Source organism: Ochlerotatus camptorhynchus, unplaced genomic scaffold (assembly GCF_037179485.1).
Source record: "Ochlerotatus camptorhynchus isolate MF236.1 unplaced genomic scaffold, CSIRO-AGI_Acam_v1.1 ptg000361l, whole genome shotgun sequence".
Lineage (NCBI taxonomy): Eukaryota > Metazoa > Arthropoda > Insecta > Diptera > Culicidae > Ochlerotatus > Ochlerotatus camptorhynchus.
In genome coordinates this window covers 5231473-5248101 of record NW_027040849.1, presented here as the reverse complement: position 1 = coordinate 5248101, position 16629 = coordinate 5231473, and the positions used below count along the sequence as shown (strand labels likewise).

The 16629-nt window shown below is 39.4% G+C and overlaps 2 protein-coding genes across 2 annotated transcripts in view; one reads left to right on the top strand and one right to left on the bottom strand.

Moving 5' to 3' along the window:
• Positions 1 to 2399, bottom strand: part of swi2 (Protein singed wings 2) — a 31589-nt gene extending 29190 nt beyond the window's left edge. Inside the window, exon 1 of the mRNA XM_065232049.1 lies at positions 2070 to 2399. Within this exon, the coding sequence (XP_065088121.1) occupies positions 2070 to 2137 (68 nt within the window). The 5' untranslated portion in view covers positions 2138 to 2399. The remainder of the gene's footprint in view (positions 1 to 2069) is intronic.
• The window catches only part of LOC135709530 (eclosion hormone-like), a 128672-nt gene that overhangs the window by 85716 nt on the left and 26327 nt on the right, over positions 1 to 16629 (top strand). The gene's annotated exons all lie outside the window — the stretch shown is intronic.

The following is a 16629-nucleotide window of genomic DNA, read 5'->3' as shown; positions in this document are numbered from 1 at the left end:
AAGCGAGGGTCGATTACTCGCGGCTATCTAGAGGTTAGGGGTAACAAATTGTAACATACGGATGGCAGGGTAGGGATTGAGAACACAAGGTTTTTTCGAGTAATGTGCTCTTGATCTAGAACTAAGCGAAATACTGGAGAAAAATACGAACACGGGGGTACACCGATGGGGACCTAGCAACTTGAGAGAACACAAGATGGCACTAACTACTAAATCCTCAGATCAATCCGTTTTAAAAACACATAAATTAAATTAAAATAATCGAGATCTCGGCTCGCCAAGATGTCTCCTCGGGCCCTGAGGGATGCGGATAACTCGGATCTAGCAACACAATGGAGGGTGCATGACCAAAGAACGTGGTCGATATCGTGATAGCCACTACAGCAAAAATGCACCTTAAAATGAATGTTTTCAGCATCATTCAGATTAAACGGAACTAGCCGTTTTATATCAAACGGTGCATACATTTAGGCGTTATCTCTATAGACAATAACAATTGAACTCTTGATCCAATATGTGATCCAATTATTGAACATTATTACTATATATGTAAATTGTGCATGGTGGTTTTAGATATTCATCGATAGATACAATAATAACCAACATTTTCCAGCAAAGATTACTTCATTTAAATGCATTTTGAGCTAGTTATAGCTTTTTTACAACTGAGGATTATTAGCTGACAAATTAAGAAATCGCCTGAAATCATATGCAGCACAATGTCAAAAGCAGTGTTGGAAAAATATAAAAAAATCAATTCTCACCAACGCCCAAGATCACGCTTGATTTTCGTGGTCAAAAATCAACAAGCAAACAACTGCGGTTGATTTTGCAAGCTGTGGTATCGCAGCTCGGAATATCAAACTAACAAAACTCACCAGCTGCAAATCTCAGCAAGCTGTGGTGAGTGCGAAACCGAACTTTTTGTCAGTGCGAACCTCAACCTGAGGTAGGTTTTAAAAACAAACGATCAAACTGACGTTTGTCAGAATACAAGCAGACCCAATCTTGATACCCGATCCAGGTTGGAACTGAATAATAAACAAATTCGCTATGAGTTTCATAGTTTTTGCATTACACCCGAATGCAACCGAAACTCCCATAACGGCTGGCAGCAGTCGCTTCGTGTCTGCCATCGGTGAAGAGTAAAAAGAGATAGCATACTATACTTTCTCTTTCTAAGTAAACGATGTGCAACGGAATCATTTTTGTGTCGAGTCAACTCGCAGCTTGATTTTTGCACGTTGTGAATAGTCTCGCAATATCAAAGGAGCTTGTAAAATCAATATCAAGCATGATATTTTGTTCCAATATCACGCGTGATATTGCGTGCACATGAGAGCGGAAAAATATCAATTGATTTCTGATTTTGCCAACACTGGTCAAAAATACTTACAACATGTTCTATCACGATATTTCTTATATGTACTGAATATCAAAATCACATGTTTAATCATTCATCAATTGATCACTGATTAGCATGTCACCATGATTGGTAAACTTTATGGTCATAGATAAATGCGGCATAGTAAACAATGTGAAGTGTGCAACAATTGGGTGGAATGCAACAATTGGAAAATTACCCTAGCGCTAAATGTTACGGACTGGTTGGTCTAACACTTGGTAGCCGTTGTGCTGTTGCACATGGGGAAAACCGTTTTTCCTTGAAAATCTCCAGCAGTAAAAATAATCCACCCATTCTCCTTCATTTTACGTTTCTGCATTTTAAATCGAATCTCTCAGAAATTACTCAGTAATAGTCATTTGCTTTTACTTGCGTCTGGAGGTGAACAATAAACGAGAACGAAGCGATAATTAAATCATCTCTTGATTAACACCTTCCAAGTAAACAGCAACGCCTCTGGATCGGGTTGTTTGCATTAATTGATGACGTTCACACGAAATCACGCTTTGATAACGCACACGAGACAGAACAAACAAAAATGCCTCCAGCTTTTCCAAAAAAAAAAACAAGACTGCAAATCACATGTTGTTTGCTTTTCTACCCTCTAGTATTCTAGAGAAAACACATCCGCATCCACAAACCTAGTTAGAGCGACGAAACTTACGACAGGGAAAAGCATGTCCACCACCATATCCGGAGTGACACATTTCGGTTACATTTTGACACTACCATAGTTTCCCGGTATTCTAATTGGTGCAACTTCGTACTGCTCCGAATCCAGAACGATCATTCAGTAGTTATGAAACGGCACTAATGACGTTCGAAAAAAGGCGATAAACGCACTCATCTGGATTCCGTCACGAACCGGACCGAAAATATTCACATATCACGCGAAAGAATAAAATTGATGCGACGTAGGACCTTGGAATTCCCCAAAAAGTACAAAACCACTCGCGTACGAGGATGGCCCTCAACTGATAGCACGATGTAAAAAGTGCGGCGAATTTACCGCGCCGCCGCTCATCTTCATCATCATCAGTCGGTGTCGGTCGGCTTCGTCGTCATCCAGCCGTCGTTGGTGCTGTAAAAAGCCATGCACGCAGGGAAATGAACATAGGAAAACCAAAATGCAAACATTATGAAAACTCAAAAATGAGGGAGAAAAATCTATCTTAATTCACTTATGCGTTTCATATAAGACATCTAAGTTTTCATTATTTGGACATAAGTCATTCATGCGCCACAGGTTTGAATTTAATAATGCGCTATTTGAAATTTGGCAGAGTGTTTATTTGGAAAAAAAATCACACGGAAATTTTAAGATGGAAGTGGTTATCGAAGAGCAAGCCTATTGTTTGACGTTTATAAATGGTAAGTATTTAATATATATAATATCACGACAATATAGCAGTATTTCGTAACAAATTGATAATGTCTTCAATAGGAATCTGTTATACCATATAACGGGATTGCTAACCGTAACCGAGGAATATTTCAAAAGCAACCTGGAATCGTTGGCCAATTTTTGGGTAACTGACAAATCGTGGCGTTGGATTTTGGATTGGAGACGGTGACATGTAAGTTATCTATTTTCTCCATTCCTCGAAATCTTCGTTAATTAACATCTAGCATCTCGATAATATAATTCCGCCTGTGCAGCAACCGGAAGAAGAAATTCAGTTGACGAACAGCTGTCAGACGTAGCTGGCAAAGAAAGCAGCAGTGCGTGCTGCATCATCGTGAACGTTGAGGAACCAAACTCCAACCATATAATTGATAACGTATATAATTTTTAATGATTTGATAAATTCTGAAATTATGCATTACGTTTTTCATTCACTTGATGACAGAGTTCATAATGTATAAAATATAAGTGTGTTAAGCTATGCATTATTATGATTTAATTACCAAATTCATAAGAAATGCCTATGAACAGAGTTTCCCTAGAAATTCATGAGAACTGATTGTGGTTAAATTTCAAAGGGTATTTGAATGAATTTCTTATGTGCACTTACCTGCGTGTGGGGTTCGTGGGATTCGTCTCACATCACAACAGTAGTCACTATACCGAGTCACAGTCACTGGCTAGTACCAGACAGCGGGTTGAGACTAAATTGAGAAGAAGAGAGCTCTCTCGGAGTCACCATCTCTGCCTCCATAGGGCACCAACTTTATGTTTATCGTTTGGCCTAAAGTGTATAGGGAAGATATTATGACTGCTAAACACATATGAGATATGAGATTTTCCAATCTTCTCTTGCTCTGAGATAACGACGTTATCGTATCATCTGATGGTAAATGGTAGCGTTTTCTCATTTCCATTGCGTCTTTATCAATATGTATACATGCATATATGCATATACCGTAGTTTGGGGGTACATTGATCAAATTTGTTTTCGTAATTATCTTAATTGATTTCTACATAAAGATAAATGGACAACTTCTTCTACTTATGCCGAGATGAACTAGCCTATGGCTTAATAATATTGTGAGTACATGCAGGGTCGACATCTCGAGATCCTTGCTAGATAAAAAGCTGATGTTTTCTACAATGTCGTTCGTGAGGCTAATACCATTTGAATTTAGGACAGTTTAGATCGGAATTCTCTCACTAGTGCTCTTATGAATTTGGTGTAAATGCTGGGTCGATATCTCGAGAATCTTGCTATATACAAAGTTGCTGTTTTCTGCATTGTTGTTCAGAAAACTATGACCCTTTGAATTGTTGACAGTTTAGTTTGGCATTCTCTTGCTAAGTATCATTAGTATTCATATAAACTTCATATACATGCAGGGTCGACATCTCGAGATCCCTGTTAGATACAAAGTTTCTGTTTTCTGCAATGCTGTTCAGAAGATCAAGGCCTTTTGAATTGTTGATAGTTTAGTTCGGAAACCTGTCGTGTAAATGCTGGGTTGACATTTCGAGATCCTTGCTAGATACAAGTAGACTCATTAAATTTGTTTTGATCATATCCGTTCAAAAAAGAGAGTTAAAGCGCGGATTGTTCCTAGTAGGGTGGAAATTAGATCAAAACCCCTATTGATGTCTTCTTTGAAACCATAAGTTGAAAATTAGTTCAAATGCTGTGGTAATTCGTTTTAGGTGTCGATGAATAATTTTTGATACTTTATCATTTTTGGGACGTTATTTCAACTTATCGTTTGTATTGTTGAAATTATTTAGTGCAGCTGAAAGTTGTTGGTTTTCTTTGAAAAAAATATTTATAAGAATTTTAAGACCTATTTTCAATTTTATACATACGACTATGAAGGACAATCTTAGCTTTGAAATGAAACTGGTTTTATTAAAATCGAGTGACATTTCACTTAGTAATCGACTATAACACAATTTTAGACACAAAAAATATGGAAAATTCCTTACTTTTACCTCAAACTACCCAACAATGATTCGTGACGTGCACTACCACCTAGGTATTCGAATTCTAGTTAAAAAAAACTAGCTTCTGAAGTATAAATATCCCATCAAATCCAGCGGCATTTTGAAATATTAAATTAAATGCCTTTATTTGAAATCCCATTGTGCATTGTCACGCTACCGGGAGGCCCCTATTAAATCGTATATATATGTGGTAGCTAAAATTCGAAGCAATGCTCCATTTTCCCCCGATGACCGATTTGGCTCCAATCTACGGTACATGGATGCTGAATCGTGTAATAGTCCCCAGCGGAGAGAATTTCTGTATAAAAAATCCCTAAAGGACGCTTCAGAAATGCATTTTTAATCAATGTACACGCAATAATAGGCGAGGTCTGATTGTACCCGAGGCGAGGATAGATAGATTGCGCAAAATGTGAAATGATGAAAATTTTCAAGAGCACTCGCCCTGAATCTATTCACGCACACGATGAATGAGTGAACCCCAGGTAACAATCAAATGCCTTGGTAGATTTATTCTTTTTATTCTGTGGAAATTTTCCATCATGGCAATTATCTGTGGAGGCGAGCTTAGTTGATTCGACTGAACCTCCACAGAGATAACAATGGGTGTCACAAGGATCCAATTTGTTGATTATAATACTGCCGAGGTAATGAATTTCAACAATTCAAACCCAATGATCGTTTATTTTTTACAGACCCTAATTCCCCTCTATGTTTTCATTCTCACAATCTATAAACAGAAACATCTGTAATCCACAGGCCTTCTATCGGACCAAACAATTTCACAGGTTCCACCGGTATATCCACTTTGGACACAGCTCCGCTTGCAGTCGATCGGGTCACAATCGGTCCAACTTTTGCTTGCTATCGGGGTATCCATATAAAAAAAATTAGGAAACACTAAAATGAAACTAAAATAGTAATAGGGAAAAGTTTTTTTTACCCAAGTCTATTTGTGATGCAACCGACAGCTGGATGGTGACGATCAGGAATGGCATCAGGAAAAGCCATTTCATTTTGGGCTGTTATTTTTTGGAAAATCAGGAGTTCCAGCAAGTCGACTTGCTACCCATTCCTTAAGTACTCTGTTCTCTTGAGCTACTGCAAAGCCACAGAATAATTACGGCAAGCGGAAAACTATTTGGCCGTGCAAAATTTCCCGATAATCGTAATTGGTGTGATGCCGTTGTTGTTGTTGAGATTATTTGCTCTAGTTTGGTTGAAGTACATGTTTGTTTGTCAGTATATTAGTAGCGTTATAAAATATAAATGAAAGTTAATGTTGATTACACAAATTAAAAACATACTCCGGAGTATAGATACTATAGATTCCATAGATAAGCGGAGGAAAAGTATAATATAGCCAAACGAACTGTCAGTTATTGTAGCCAAACGAGCATGACGTCATCATTGTGTTGTTTAAGGGAGAAGTATTGTAATATTATGAGCACAAAACGCTTTCCACACTCCACATTCCGATTTATTTCGCGGACAACGGAACAAGGAAAGATAAAGTATAAACTATTCCTCGATTCATTGTTGCAAAGATTTGCTTTGCACTTCATTTTGAACTTTTACGCACGAAACAAAACAAACTGCACAACGAAGAGCTGTATGATGGCATGAACTTTTTTTCACGAATGCCAGTAAGATCATTTATTTTTCATGGTTGTCAAAACAACTTTTTGTGCCTCCGCTTATCTATGGAATCTATAGTATCTATACTACAGAGTAGTAAAATGAGCATCATTTGTAAATTCACTTCACACTGAAACAGGGAAAGTAGGTAAAGACGGACACACTTCTCATAATTCATGAATAAAAGTACATATTATGTAGTATTTTTTTTATTATGTACACGGTAAGAAAAAAGTACCCGACGGCCATTTGACTTTTATCTACTCTTGACTAGCTTGTCTCCTTTTCTCCTTCAAATATTGTCGAAAACGGAGGAGCAAAACCACCCAATAGGGGTAGTAAAGTGTGGGAACCCAACGTTGCGTATAATCACAGACAAACAGACATAACACTTACAATCACATTCATCGCAAATAATCTTTTAGTTAGGAATGTGCTTGCATTTGTCATGGTGGCGCCACGGAAGCATTGAGCAAGCCACCACATTTCGAAGTTATCAGTGAGGCCAGCTCTTTTTCACGTCTAGTTAGTAGATGTCAGCTCTTGAAAATAATAAGTGGTTAAGGCATCCCACTGGAGACACATACCACATCTGACGAATACAGAAACAAAGTTGTTGAATTTTACATAAAAAGTGCTTCTCATTAGTTATTCCGTTCCTAATATTACGCTGTACGATTGACACAGAATGCGAGAACAAATCATATTGATGACTGTAATATTCTAACAACTTTTACCCCTTTTACCAGTTATTGATGTTCAATACTTCACCATGAATTTCATTGATTGATACATATTATATTCAAAATGTTTTATGTTACTTCATACGCGAAGTTAGCGATTTTCAGAGTTGGAGTGTTATAATGCAATTCTTCTTTACCCAACTATTGTGTTGCTCCTCTCGTCATGACCAACGTGGTCATCTCAGAGAGAAAGCAGTAGGGTGGTTGTTGCGTGCTGTACCATCATCAGCATTGTTGACGGCTACTCCCGCCTTGAGTTGTTACATTCAAAGTGTTTTATGTTACTTCATACGCCTTTTGCCTGTAGACTGGGAGACATACTTCAAGTCTCCGCGTACATCGTACGGGTTAGGCAAAAGATGTGCGTCTAGCTTTAAAAACTGTCGCATTAATGGCCCTTCGCTCATTTTCAACTTCTATTCAATTTTCATACTGCCGTACTCTAACGGAACTATCCACCTACCCTCTTCTAAAGATCATTCTCTAGCTAATAAATTATCACACTAAAGCTTCATCCATTTCCAACCAACTCTGACATATTATATTTTTTGGTGTACACACATTAAAGTGATGAGCGGTGGTAGAAAGGGCACTAATTAGTGATGCATTACCTCCTTTAAAACTTGTTTCCAGCAAAAGAAAAAGCACACTCAACAATCAAAACAAATCCCTAAAAAAAAGTCTTAGCTTCTGTGAATTTTTCCTACTGATCCGTATTTATGCAGAATTCAATCAATTCTATATATCTACGGAAAATTTCGTGGAACCGACATCACTACCCAAGTAACCGATAAGCATTAAAACGTAGCCCTAATTCTGCTTAAAATCCGAATATGAAGCAGCCATTTAATGCATATGAAGTGCTGTATGCTAATATAGAGTTGATATAATGCTAAAAAGGCGAAATAGCGGGCCTTTTTAATGCTAGTATGGTAGCCCGTTACTAGCACTGCTAATGCTTACTTAAGGCTGATGTGAGAAACGTCAAAAATTATCGCTTCCATTCCCCAAGTAACCATAAGCATTAGTATGTAGCCTTTCATCGGAATAAAAAATGATAACTAATGATTTCTTTATGTTCAGATACCTTTTTTTTCAAGTTTCATCATTTGTGTTGCATATTTATGATTAAGATACGGATATAGATGCTATGAATTTTACCTGTAATGAGACTCGAACCTGCGACATCATACGAATGAAGTCTCGACCCACATCCAACCCCTTGAACGAAGGACTCTTCGACACCTTAGGGATGATCGAATATAGCCATCGTCCCAAACTCCCTTCACTCCACTTATTTTGCCAGCTGGCGAGCGACTGTTGACGATAAATGAAGAAAAATTCATTGTAGGCGATTTGTCGATCGTAAATATCGCCTTCCATAGCGCCCACCTTAGCAAGTGAGTCGGAATCGAGCAATGAGATGGGACCCATGCAAAGGTGATGACAAAAGATCTTAAAGATAAAGCACTTAAAAGCTCTCGTGTTTTCATGAGAAAATACGAGGAGTGCTTTACCGGCCTCATGGATCGAATAGCCTCGACAGAACTGAGACTATCCGTAAAAATAAAATAGTGATCTGGTGCAAGTGAGGCGATCGTTTCTAGCGTATAGTATATTGCCGCCAGCTCAGCAACATATACGGAACAAGGAGCTTGAAGCATTCGAGAGGCGCTATGACATTCGTTAAAAATACCAAAACCAACGGACGACTCTATTAGTGATCCATCTGTGAAGAACGATCTTGCGGAATCAACTTGGCCGAACTTTGCAGCGTAAATTGACGGAACAATCATGGAACGATGATGTTCTGGGATCCCACGAATCTCCCGCGTCATAGATAAATCAAAACTAACTGAATTGCCGAAGTCGGAGAAGCATACACGATGAGGATTATGATGTGAAGGGCTGACATCCTGTGTTATGTACACGTAGTACAATGTCATAAAACGAGTTTGAGGGTTTAGCTCAAGAAGTTTATCAAAGTTTGCAATCACCAGTGGGTTCATAACTTCGCAACGGGTGAGGAGCCTGAGGGACAATTCCGAAAACCGATCCGATAGTGGCAACATGCCCGCCAACACTTCGAGACTCATCGTATGAGTCGAGTGCATGCATCCTAACGCGATACGAAGACAGCGATACTGGATCCGTTCCAGTTTGATGATGTGCGTTTTAGCCACCGACTGGAAGCAAAAACTACCGTACTCTAAAACCGATAAAATCGTTGTCCGGTACAACGTCAGAAGATCTTGTGGATGGGCTCCCCACCACGTTCCGGTAATTGTTCGAAGAAAATTGATCCTTTGTTGGCATTTTCGTCTCAGATACTCAATGTGGGAATGTGGGATCTCCAGGTGCATTTGGAATCGAACCAGACCCCAAGATATTTGAAAGACATGGAATGAGTGATCGGCCTACCCAAAAGTTGAAGCTTCGGTTGTGCTGGGCTATGCTTCCTAGAAAAAACGAACAACTCAGTTTTCTCCGTGGAGAATTCGATACCTAGCTGGATAGCCCAAGTAGACAAATTGTCTAAGGTATCCTGTAAGCGTCCTTGCAGGTCGGCCTCTCTGGGCCCTGTCATAGACGCTACTCCGTCATCTGCAAGTTGTCTCAGCGTGCAGTTGTCACTTAGACAATTGTCAATTTCCCTGACGTAGAAATTATACAAAAGGGGGCTTAAACATGAGCCCTGGGGGAGACCCATGTAGCTAAATCGTGAAGCTGTAGAGTTTCCATGAGAAAAGCTCATATGTTTCTCTGACAGCATATTGTACAAAAAGTTATTAATTAATGGAGAAAGGCCAAGGTAGGTGGCATTACGTCAGCTGAATGTAGAGAAATAACTAATGCAGTAATGTGCATGTCAGCAGCTGGGCAGCACATTCCACCGTTTCTCATTTTTGCTCGCATGCGGATGCACGATGCACAATGTGGAAGGAAATTTGCATGCAATTCGTCGGCTTATATGACTGTGGAAATCTTGCAACATGTGCAACCATTTGAACAAACAGGCAAACAGACATAACACTCGCAAGTTGTTCATGGAACAAGCATTTAACGGTCAATTTAAAAGTATCGTAGTTGGTAGTACCACAACCTGTGGCACGCATAGTCAATTCCCTTGCGTTTGACGTTTACACATTACCGCCATCTTCAGTGTAGTGCCCACCACAGTGTACTCAACAGATGGCGGTAATGTTTTAGCGACGATGTTTTACAGTGAGAAATATTCAATGTGTTATGTCTGTTTGTCTGTGATTTGAAGATAAGGCGGGCTTGCTTATCATTAAGTTGAGACATTCTTCACATACGAAGAACTTACCGTTTATTGAAAAACCAGAGCTAATTTCATCGCCGTCCTGGTCTTAATATTACCACCCTATTGTAGCAATAAGATGCAACAGCTGGACGTGTCCTTTAAGGCACCACTTAAATCATTCTGCATCTGAAGAGGAACGGTTCCTGTAGCAGAACCCCGGGAGGGTCGTCGTTGCGACGTTGCAGAGCTGACAAAACATGCGTTATTCAAAGCAGCCTCTATGAGTGTGGCCGTAAACGGGTTCAGCAAAACAGGAATCTGGCCTTGAAATCGTAACATCTTTGACGATGATGCATTTGCTCCATCTGAGATAACCGATCAACCTGCTGGTGCTCACGTAGAAGCACTGCCTGATCAGAATCCAGAGGATGCCGCTTCTCCATCGATCCAGTGTGAAGATAAAGGAGTTCAAGTGGCTCCTGAAGACATCTTGGCTTGTTGTTCTGGAAATGACAATGATTAAACTGCTAAACGACGTTCAAAGTATCATCAGAGAAAGCAAACATAACATCTAGATATAATTGGAATTAGAGCGTAACAGCTTTTTTTAAACAATGGCTTCTTTCTATGATTACTAGAAAGTCAAGGCTCGCCAACGCAAATCAACATCACTTTAGGGTAGAAGAAGATTTCCCCTATCCGACGGTTATGTTGGTTTGCATGGGCGTGCTTTGAATTCCTAGAAATCATCGAGAGAAGTCATTGTTTACAAAAGTTGTTACGTTCTAATTCCAGCTATATCTAGACATCTGATCAATATGCCGTTACTTTAAAAAATGCAAAAGCTTCCAAAGACAATCAATAAAATAAAAAGGAGCGAAAGCGATCGTCGAAGAAATTCAATCAAAAGCAATGCAAGGCCCAACACTTTATTTGATAGCCTGTATGACATATGTGGATGCCAATTTTGGGCTTCGGATGCAGGAACGGGATTGGAAATGTGTTTGCAATGCTTCTTTTGGTTCCACACGGGATGCCTTAATGCTGCTACTATAGTTTGCCGAAACTGCTCCTAACTTGCCATGATTTTCTCATTGGAATATGAATTGCTTTTAACTCTGGATTTAATATAGTTTGTTTGGCAGTTAAATTGCTTGTACCTACATTAAGTTTAAATAAAAAAAAGTATCCATGAGTGTTGCCATAGGTATAAGTTAAAAAAGGAATAAGGAAGGTCAAGGGGTCTAATGTTGATAAGCTTTCATATCCAAAGCTTCGAAGTGTAAAGTCCAAAATCCATAAACATGGTGGCCACTGGATTTAGGAAAATAAATTCGCGGTTTTTCCCGGTGCCCATCATAATTTTCCCCGTTTTATATAAATAGCTATGATCCTATGATCAAATGGAATACCCAAAAAGGTTTAAAAATTGCAACAAATAAATTGAATAAATTAGTGTACATAAGTCCGAAATTATAAAAGCTTTCAAGAGTCTCGGAATTTTGAAATTTGTCTGGATTACATGTAATTTTTTCGAAGGTCGAATGATACATTTACCTTGGAAATTTATTTAGAAAACAAAAAGATCCACGGAATAACATTTGAATCTTGGACAGAGAAATTTGTCGAAGATGTAAGATGTGGCTTACCAGCCAGCCTATAGCTGGGTTGCATCGAGTAAGGGTACTTCACCCAAAGTCATTCGGATAAGGGTGAAATAACAATACAACAATAGGGTTAACTACCCCATTTCCGGCCTATTAAGCATAACCCGCACTTAGTCTTTCTTAATCTTGTTCAGTTTAGCACCAAACGGAATGTTATTATTACTGATGGTTTCCAAATTTATTTACCTTTCCGTACGTACCGTAAGATTTGAAAACGAGAAACCAATCGTTGAGATATTGTCAAAAGTCCAACACTGCTTCTTGACGCCAAACTCGGCCTACGGATTTTAAACTCGGCCTAACGCATTGAAACGCAATTGAAACGCCAATGAATTCACTTCGGCCTATCGGATGAAGATAAAAATTCATTCGGTCGGAGCGCTTCTTTTGTTTTTGGGAATAATGGGTGCAAACCTTCATACCTCGCGTTCTCATTGACTTCGTTCGGTAGCTTATTAACTAAAGTATCGTACCAAACGCATAATTGACTTGTTAACTCTGAAAACATGGATTTAATTGAAGTTTTCTGCTCGATAGGCCCAAAATAAGCGATTAGGCCGAAGTAGTTCTCTACCCTATAGCTTGTATATTCTTACTTAGATATGCTTGAGTATGGTTAGTTGGGGAATCTGATGAAACTGTCACTTCTTGAAACTGATCCCTTTCGTATTTCTTTCATTCTCCTTTCGCACACGGAGCGCTCGGTGGACCAGCGACTTTGGACGTGAGTCTCGTCCCAGATCACCATGGCAATTCAATAACATATGGTGGACATCAAACCGACCAAAAAAGGCGGAATCATATTAGAACCAACCAACCAAGGACGATCTACGGAAGGAATTGCCGGTGAAGCACGGAATGAAATATGAAGCGTTAGAGAAAAGTCCAAGGGATTCCAAAGGAAGCAATTAACGGCGGCGGAAGAGCAGAATATGGTGAGAGCTGTCCAAATTTTTGTTTACATAGGATAACATTCGGTAAGATCCTTCCATTGCATTATTTTATGATTCTTCAATAATATTTAAACATTGCACACAACTACACATAGTAACTCGAAGCGTTTGGTACGGTATGTCCACGCATCCTTCCACCCCTGTAGATTCAAGAAATGTTCCCATTGATTTCCAAGAATCATCTTTGCGGCAAATACAACGCAGTAGGCCTGGCCGTATTGATGTTTATATCATATCTCAAATATGCTGTAAACATCAATTAGTCGAGAAAAATTATAAGACCAGGCATGGCAAATCATTTGCATTCATTTCGTGCATTCATTTACATTCATTTGCCTCTAACTTTTTTCATCAACAGCATTCCGTAAAATGATGTTTAAAGGTTTTGTAGGTTTTGTTATTAGCTACAACTTTTGTTCATAACTCAAATCTGTATCTCTTATGCATAGAGTGGGCAGAACTTATTACTGTTTTTCAGTGAATGTAAAATACATTCACTGAAAAACAGTAGTGGCTTCTGTTGGCTCTGGTTCGTCATGCATAAGAGATACGGATTTGACTTGCTAGCACAAGTTGTAGCTAATAACAAAACCTACAAAAGTTTGATACATCGTTTTGCGGAATGCTGTTGAAGAAAAAAGTTAGAGGCAAATGAATGTAAATGAATGCACGAAATGAATGCAAATGATTTTCCATGCATGGATAAGACCTCATCTAACCTAATCATTTTCCAGGATGCTTTCTCGTACTGGCTGCATTTGTATTAGATTAGTTTAGTTTAGATTAGATTAGATGGACAAAAATGTTTTGACAGCATATATCATGGTTACAATGACAATGAAAATCAATGTATTTTTATTGGATTTTTTTTACGGGTAGCTTTGTCTTCCTCCTCACTGTTGCTGCTGCCCTTCGATGGCGGTATGGCCATGGCGATGGTTTTGCTTTGCTTGGTTGCGGTTCACGTCGGCACCAGACACGGTCTGTGCCGAGCGTCTCTTATTCGTATTCTTCTTCTTCTTCTTTGGCTGCGTTGCAGCTGTCCTTGACACTTAGCGGGGGGGGGGGATAAGCGGAACTTGTATGTCGGAAACCCCCCGGCGACGTTGGTGACGAATCACCGGATTGCCTACTCGCCGTAGGCAACCCCGGCAGACACGGCAGTGTTTCTGCCCAGGCGAACCCACCTCTGGTACTGCCTGCTTCGTCTTGCTTGACGATTAACTGCGGTGGCGAGACTTATGGCTGAGCCACAGCAGTCAGGATGGCTGAAGTTTACCGGATCCTTTGTGGTTAGCCGGGGAAGCGTATAGCTCCTGCTTCCCACAGTGCCGATCCGGCACCCTATTCCCTACAATATCAGAACAGCGTGGCTATCACTCGCGGTACACAAGAGTTATGGTACTGGCACTCACGACACGGCTGGGAATCGATTTCCCAGCTGGAATGTAAAGATTCGGGATCAAAACGGGGTAATTTGTCCTCGACTCCAAAACACTCGTTCACTCCACCGTAGCTCGGACACTTCTTCTCTGATTCTTCACAAAGTTACATCGCTCCTACAACCAACTGGGTTGAATGTCTAGTCGATTTTTAAAGATGCCGCAATTCCTTTACGAATTTGTTGATTGATTTCCTGTACTAACTCCTTTAGCTTTCTCTCCGCGCTGACAAAATTTGTCCCATTGTCACTGTACAAATGAGCAAATTTACCACGTCGATTTTGGAAATTACGGAAGCACATGAAAAATTAATCTGTATCCAGCTTTTTTGCTAATTCAATGAGCACAGCTCGAGTCTTACATGTAAATATGACACCTCATCTTTTCTCGGTAGATGGCCCGAAGTAATCAACTCCTGAGCTTGTGCATAGTGGAGCATGGATGTTCAACCTCGAATCCGGCATATAAGCCATTTGTGGATGTACTGACTTTGCTTTAAGTAAAATACATCTCGGACATTTGGATTTTACATAATTCAAAGTGTTTCTAATAGCCGAAACGTTATAACCTAAGTTGAAAGGTTGATATTACCATAGAGGTAACTCTACACACTTAGATTTTTTGCCGAGATGGGCGCCACCGAGCAGCTCGGCAATCTATTTTGCTGGATCTCAGTAAAAAACTAGCCGAGATTCAGTTAAAAACATAAATTTTCAGTTAAATTCAGCTAAACACAAACATAAATTTTACTGATATCTCAGTAAAAATAAATGCCGAGCCTGCTCGGTGGTGCCAATCTAGGCAAAACAAATCTAAATGTGTAAGAGTAGATGGTCCCGAAGAAACATGCTCAACTTTTTGGCTCAGCTCCGATACTATCTTCGGTCCCAAGCTAATCGATACACCCACAGGAAAATTCACGAACTTCTCATTTTATCTGTCAAACTTTATAGCTAATCAAAACAAACATAGTGTAGTACTAGAATTTCGACTAGAATAGAATACGCTTATAGATGTTATTAAGACCAATAGGCTAGTCAAGTAGTGAGCCAATTTAAAATAGTTAGTTTCCACCGGTTGATATTACCAACCCTTCTAATCATTCGACGTTTTGTATTTGGATTGTTCAACGTTTTTAACAATTTTTCCATTCAAACATTTGTCCTTTAATTGACCTTTTGTGCATGCAGCGTTGTTTCCTTTTATAATCATTCAACATTCTGTCAATCGACATTTTGTCCCAATTTGGATTATTCGACTGTTTGTCCAATCAAAACTTTTTACATTTGACGTTTTGTCATTTTTCATTTTATCATTGAATCATTTTCCCCGTCATCACTAAAGCATAAACTGTTGCTTCAACGTTTAATTTCGGTGAAACATGCAGCAATTTTATTCCAATAACTAGAATCAACCACGCCATTACCGCACGATTGCACAAAAATGCGTAATGGTACTTCATTAGGGCTCGAGTAATAAATCACTCATTCAATTAATTGAATCAATCTACTATCTCAATTAATCGATCGATAGAGTTTGAGGTTGTTCATGATGCACGAAGGGGAAGCGGATAGTATGGCGAGTATGAGTATCAGTCATTCAAACATGTGAGATGTCTTGATTTATCTCTCTGCACAATAAATATTGCTATTTCATCCAGCACGGAACGAGTTCAATCGGTTTGCTACTTAACCTCATTTATTTCGGAAAATGCGTGGCTAAATATTTATTAGTTATCGCCACCGCTCGGGGCGATAAAACTACCGATTTTTGCATCACCGCCCGACTTACTGTGTGCGGACATACTGTACACTGTACTGGATTGCGAAAAACAGCTCCCATTCACCAAGAACAAAAACTCCCATAAAGTTCAGTCCGGACGCTAATTACACTCGCACCAACAGCATAATTAGCTTGGGTAGGCATCAGGAAAGCAATTAAAAATTTCGGTTAAGTATTTTCACGCGGTTTGGTTGCTCACGTTGGTAGTTGCTATTGACAATATTCGTGCATTGTAGCACACCAACAGGCAGGCGGTAATGTGTTCTTTCATGCACGATCGATCTACTCCGCGCAGCAGACAATCATAATTAAACCTTTCGTTTCTGACGTT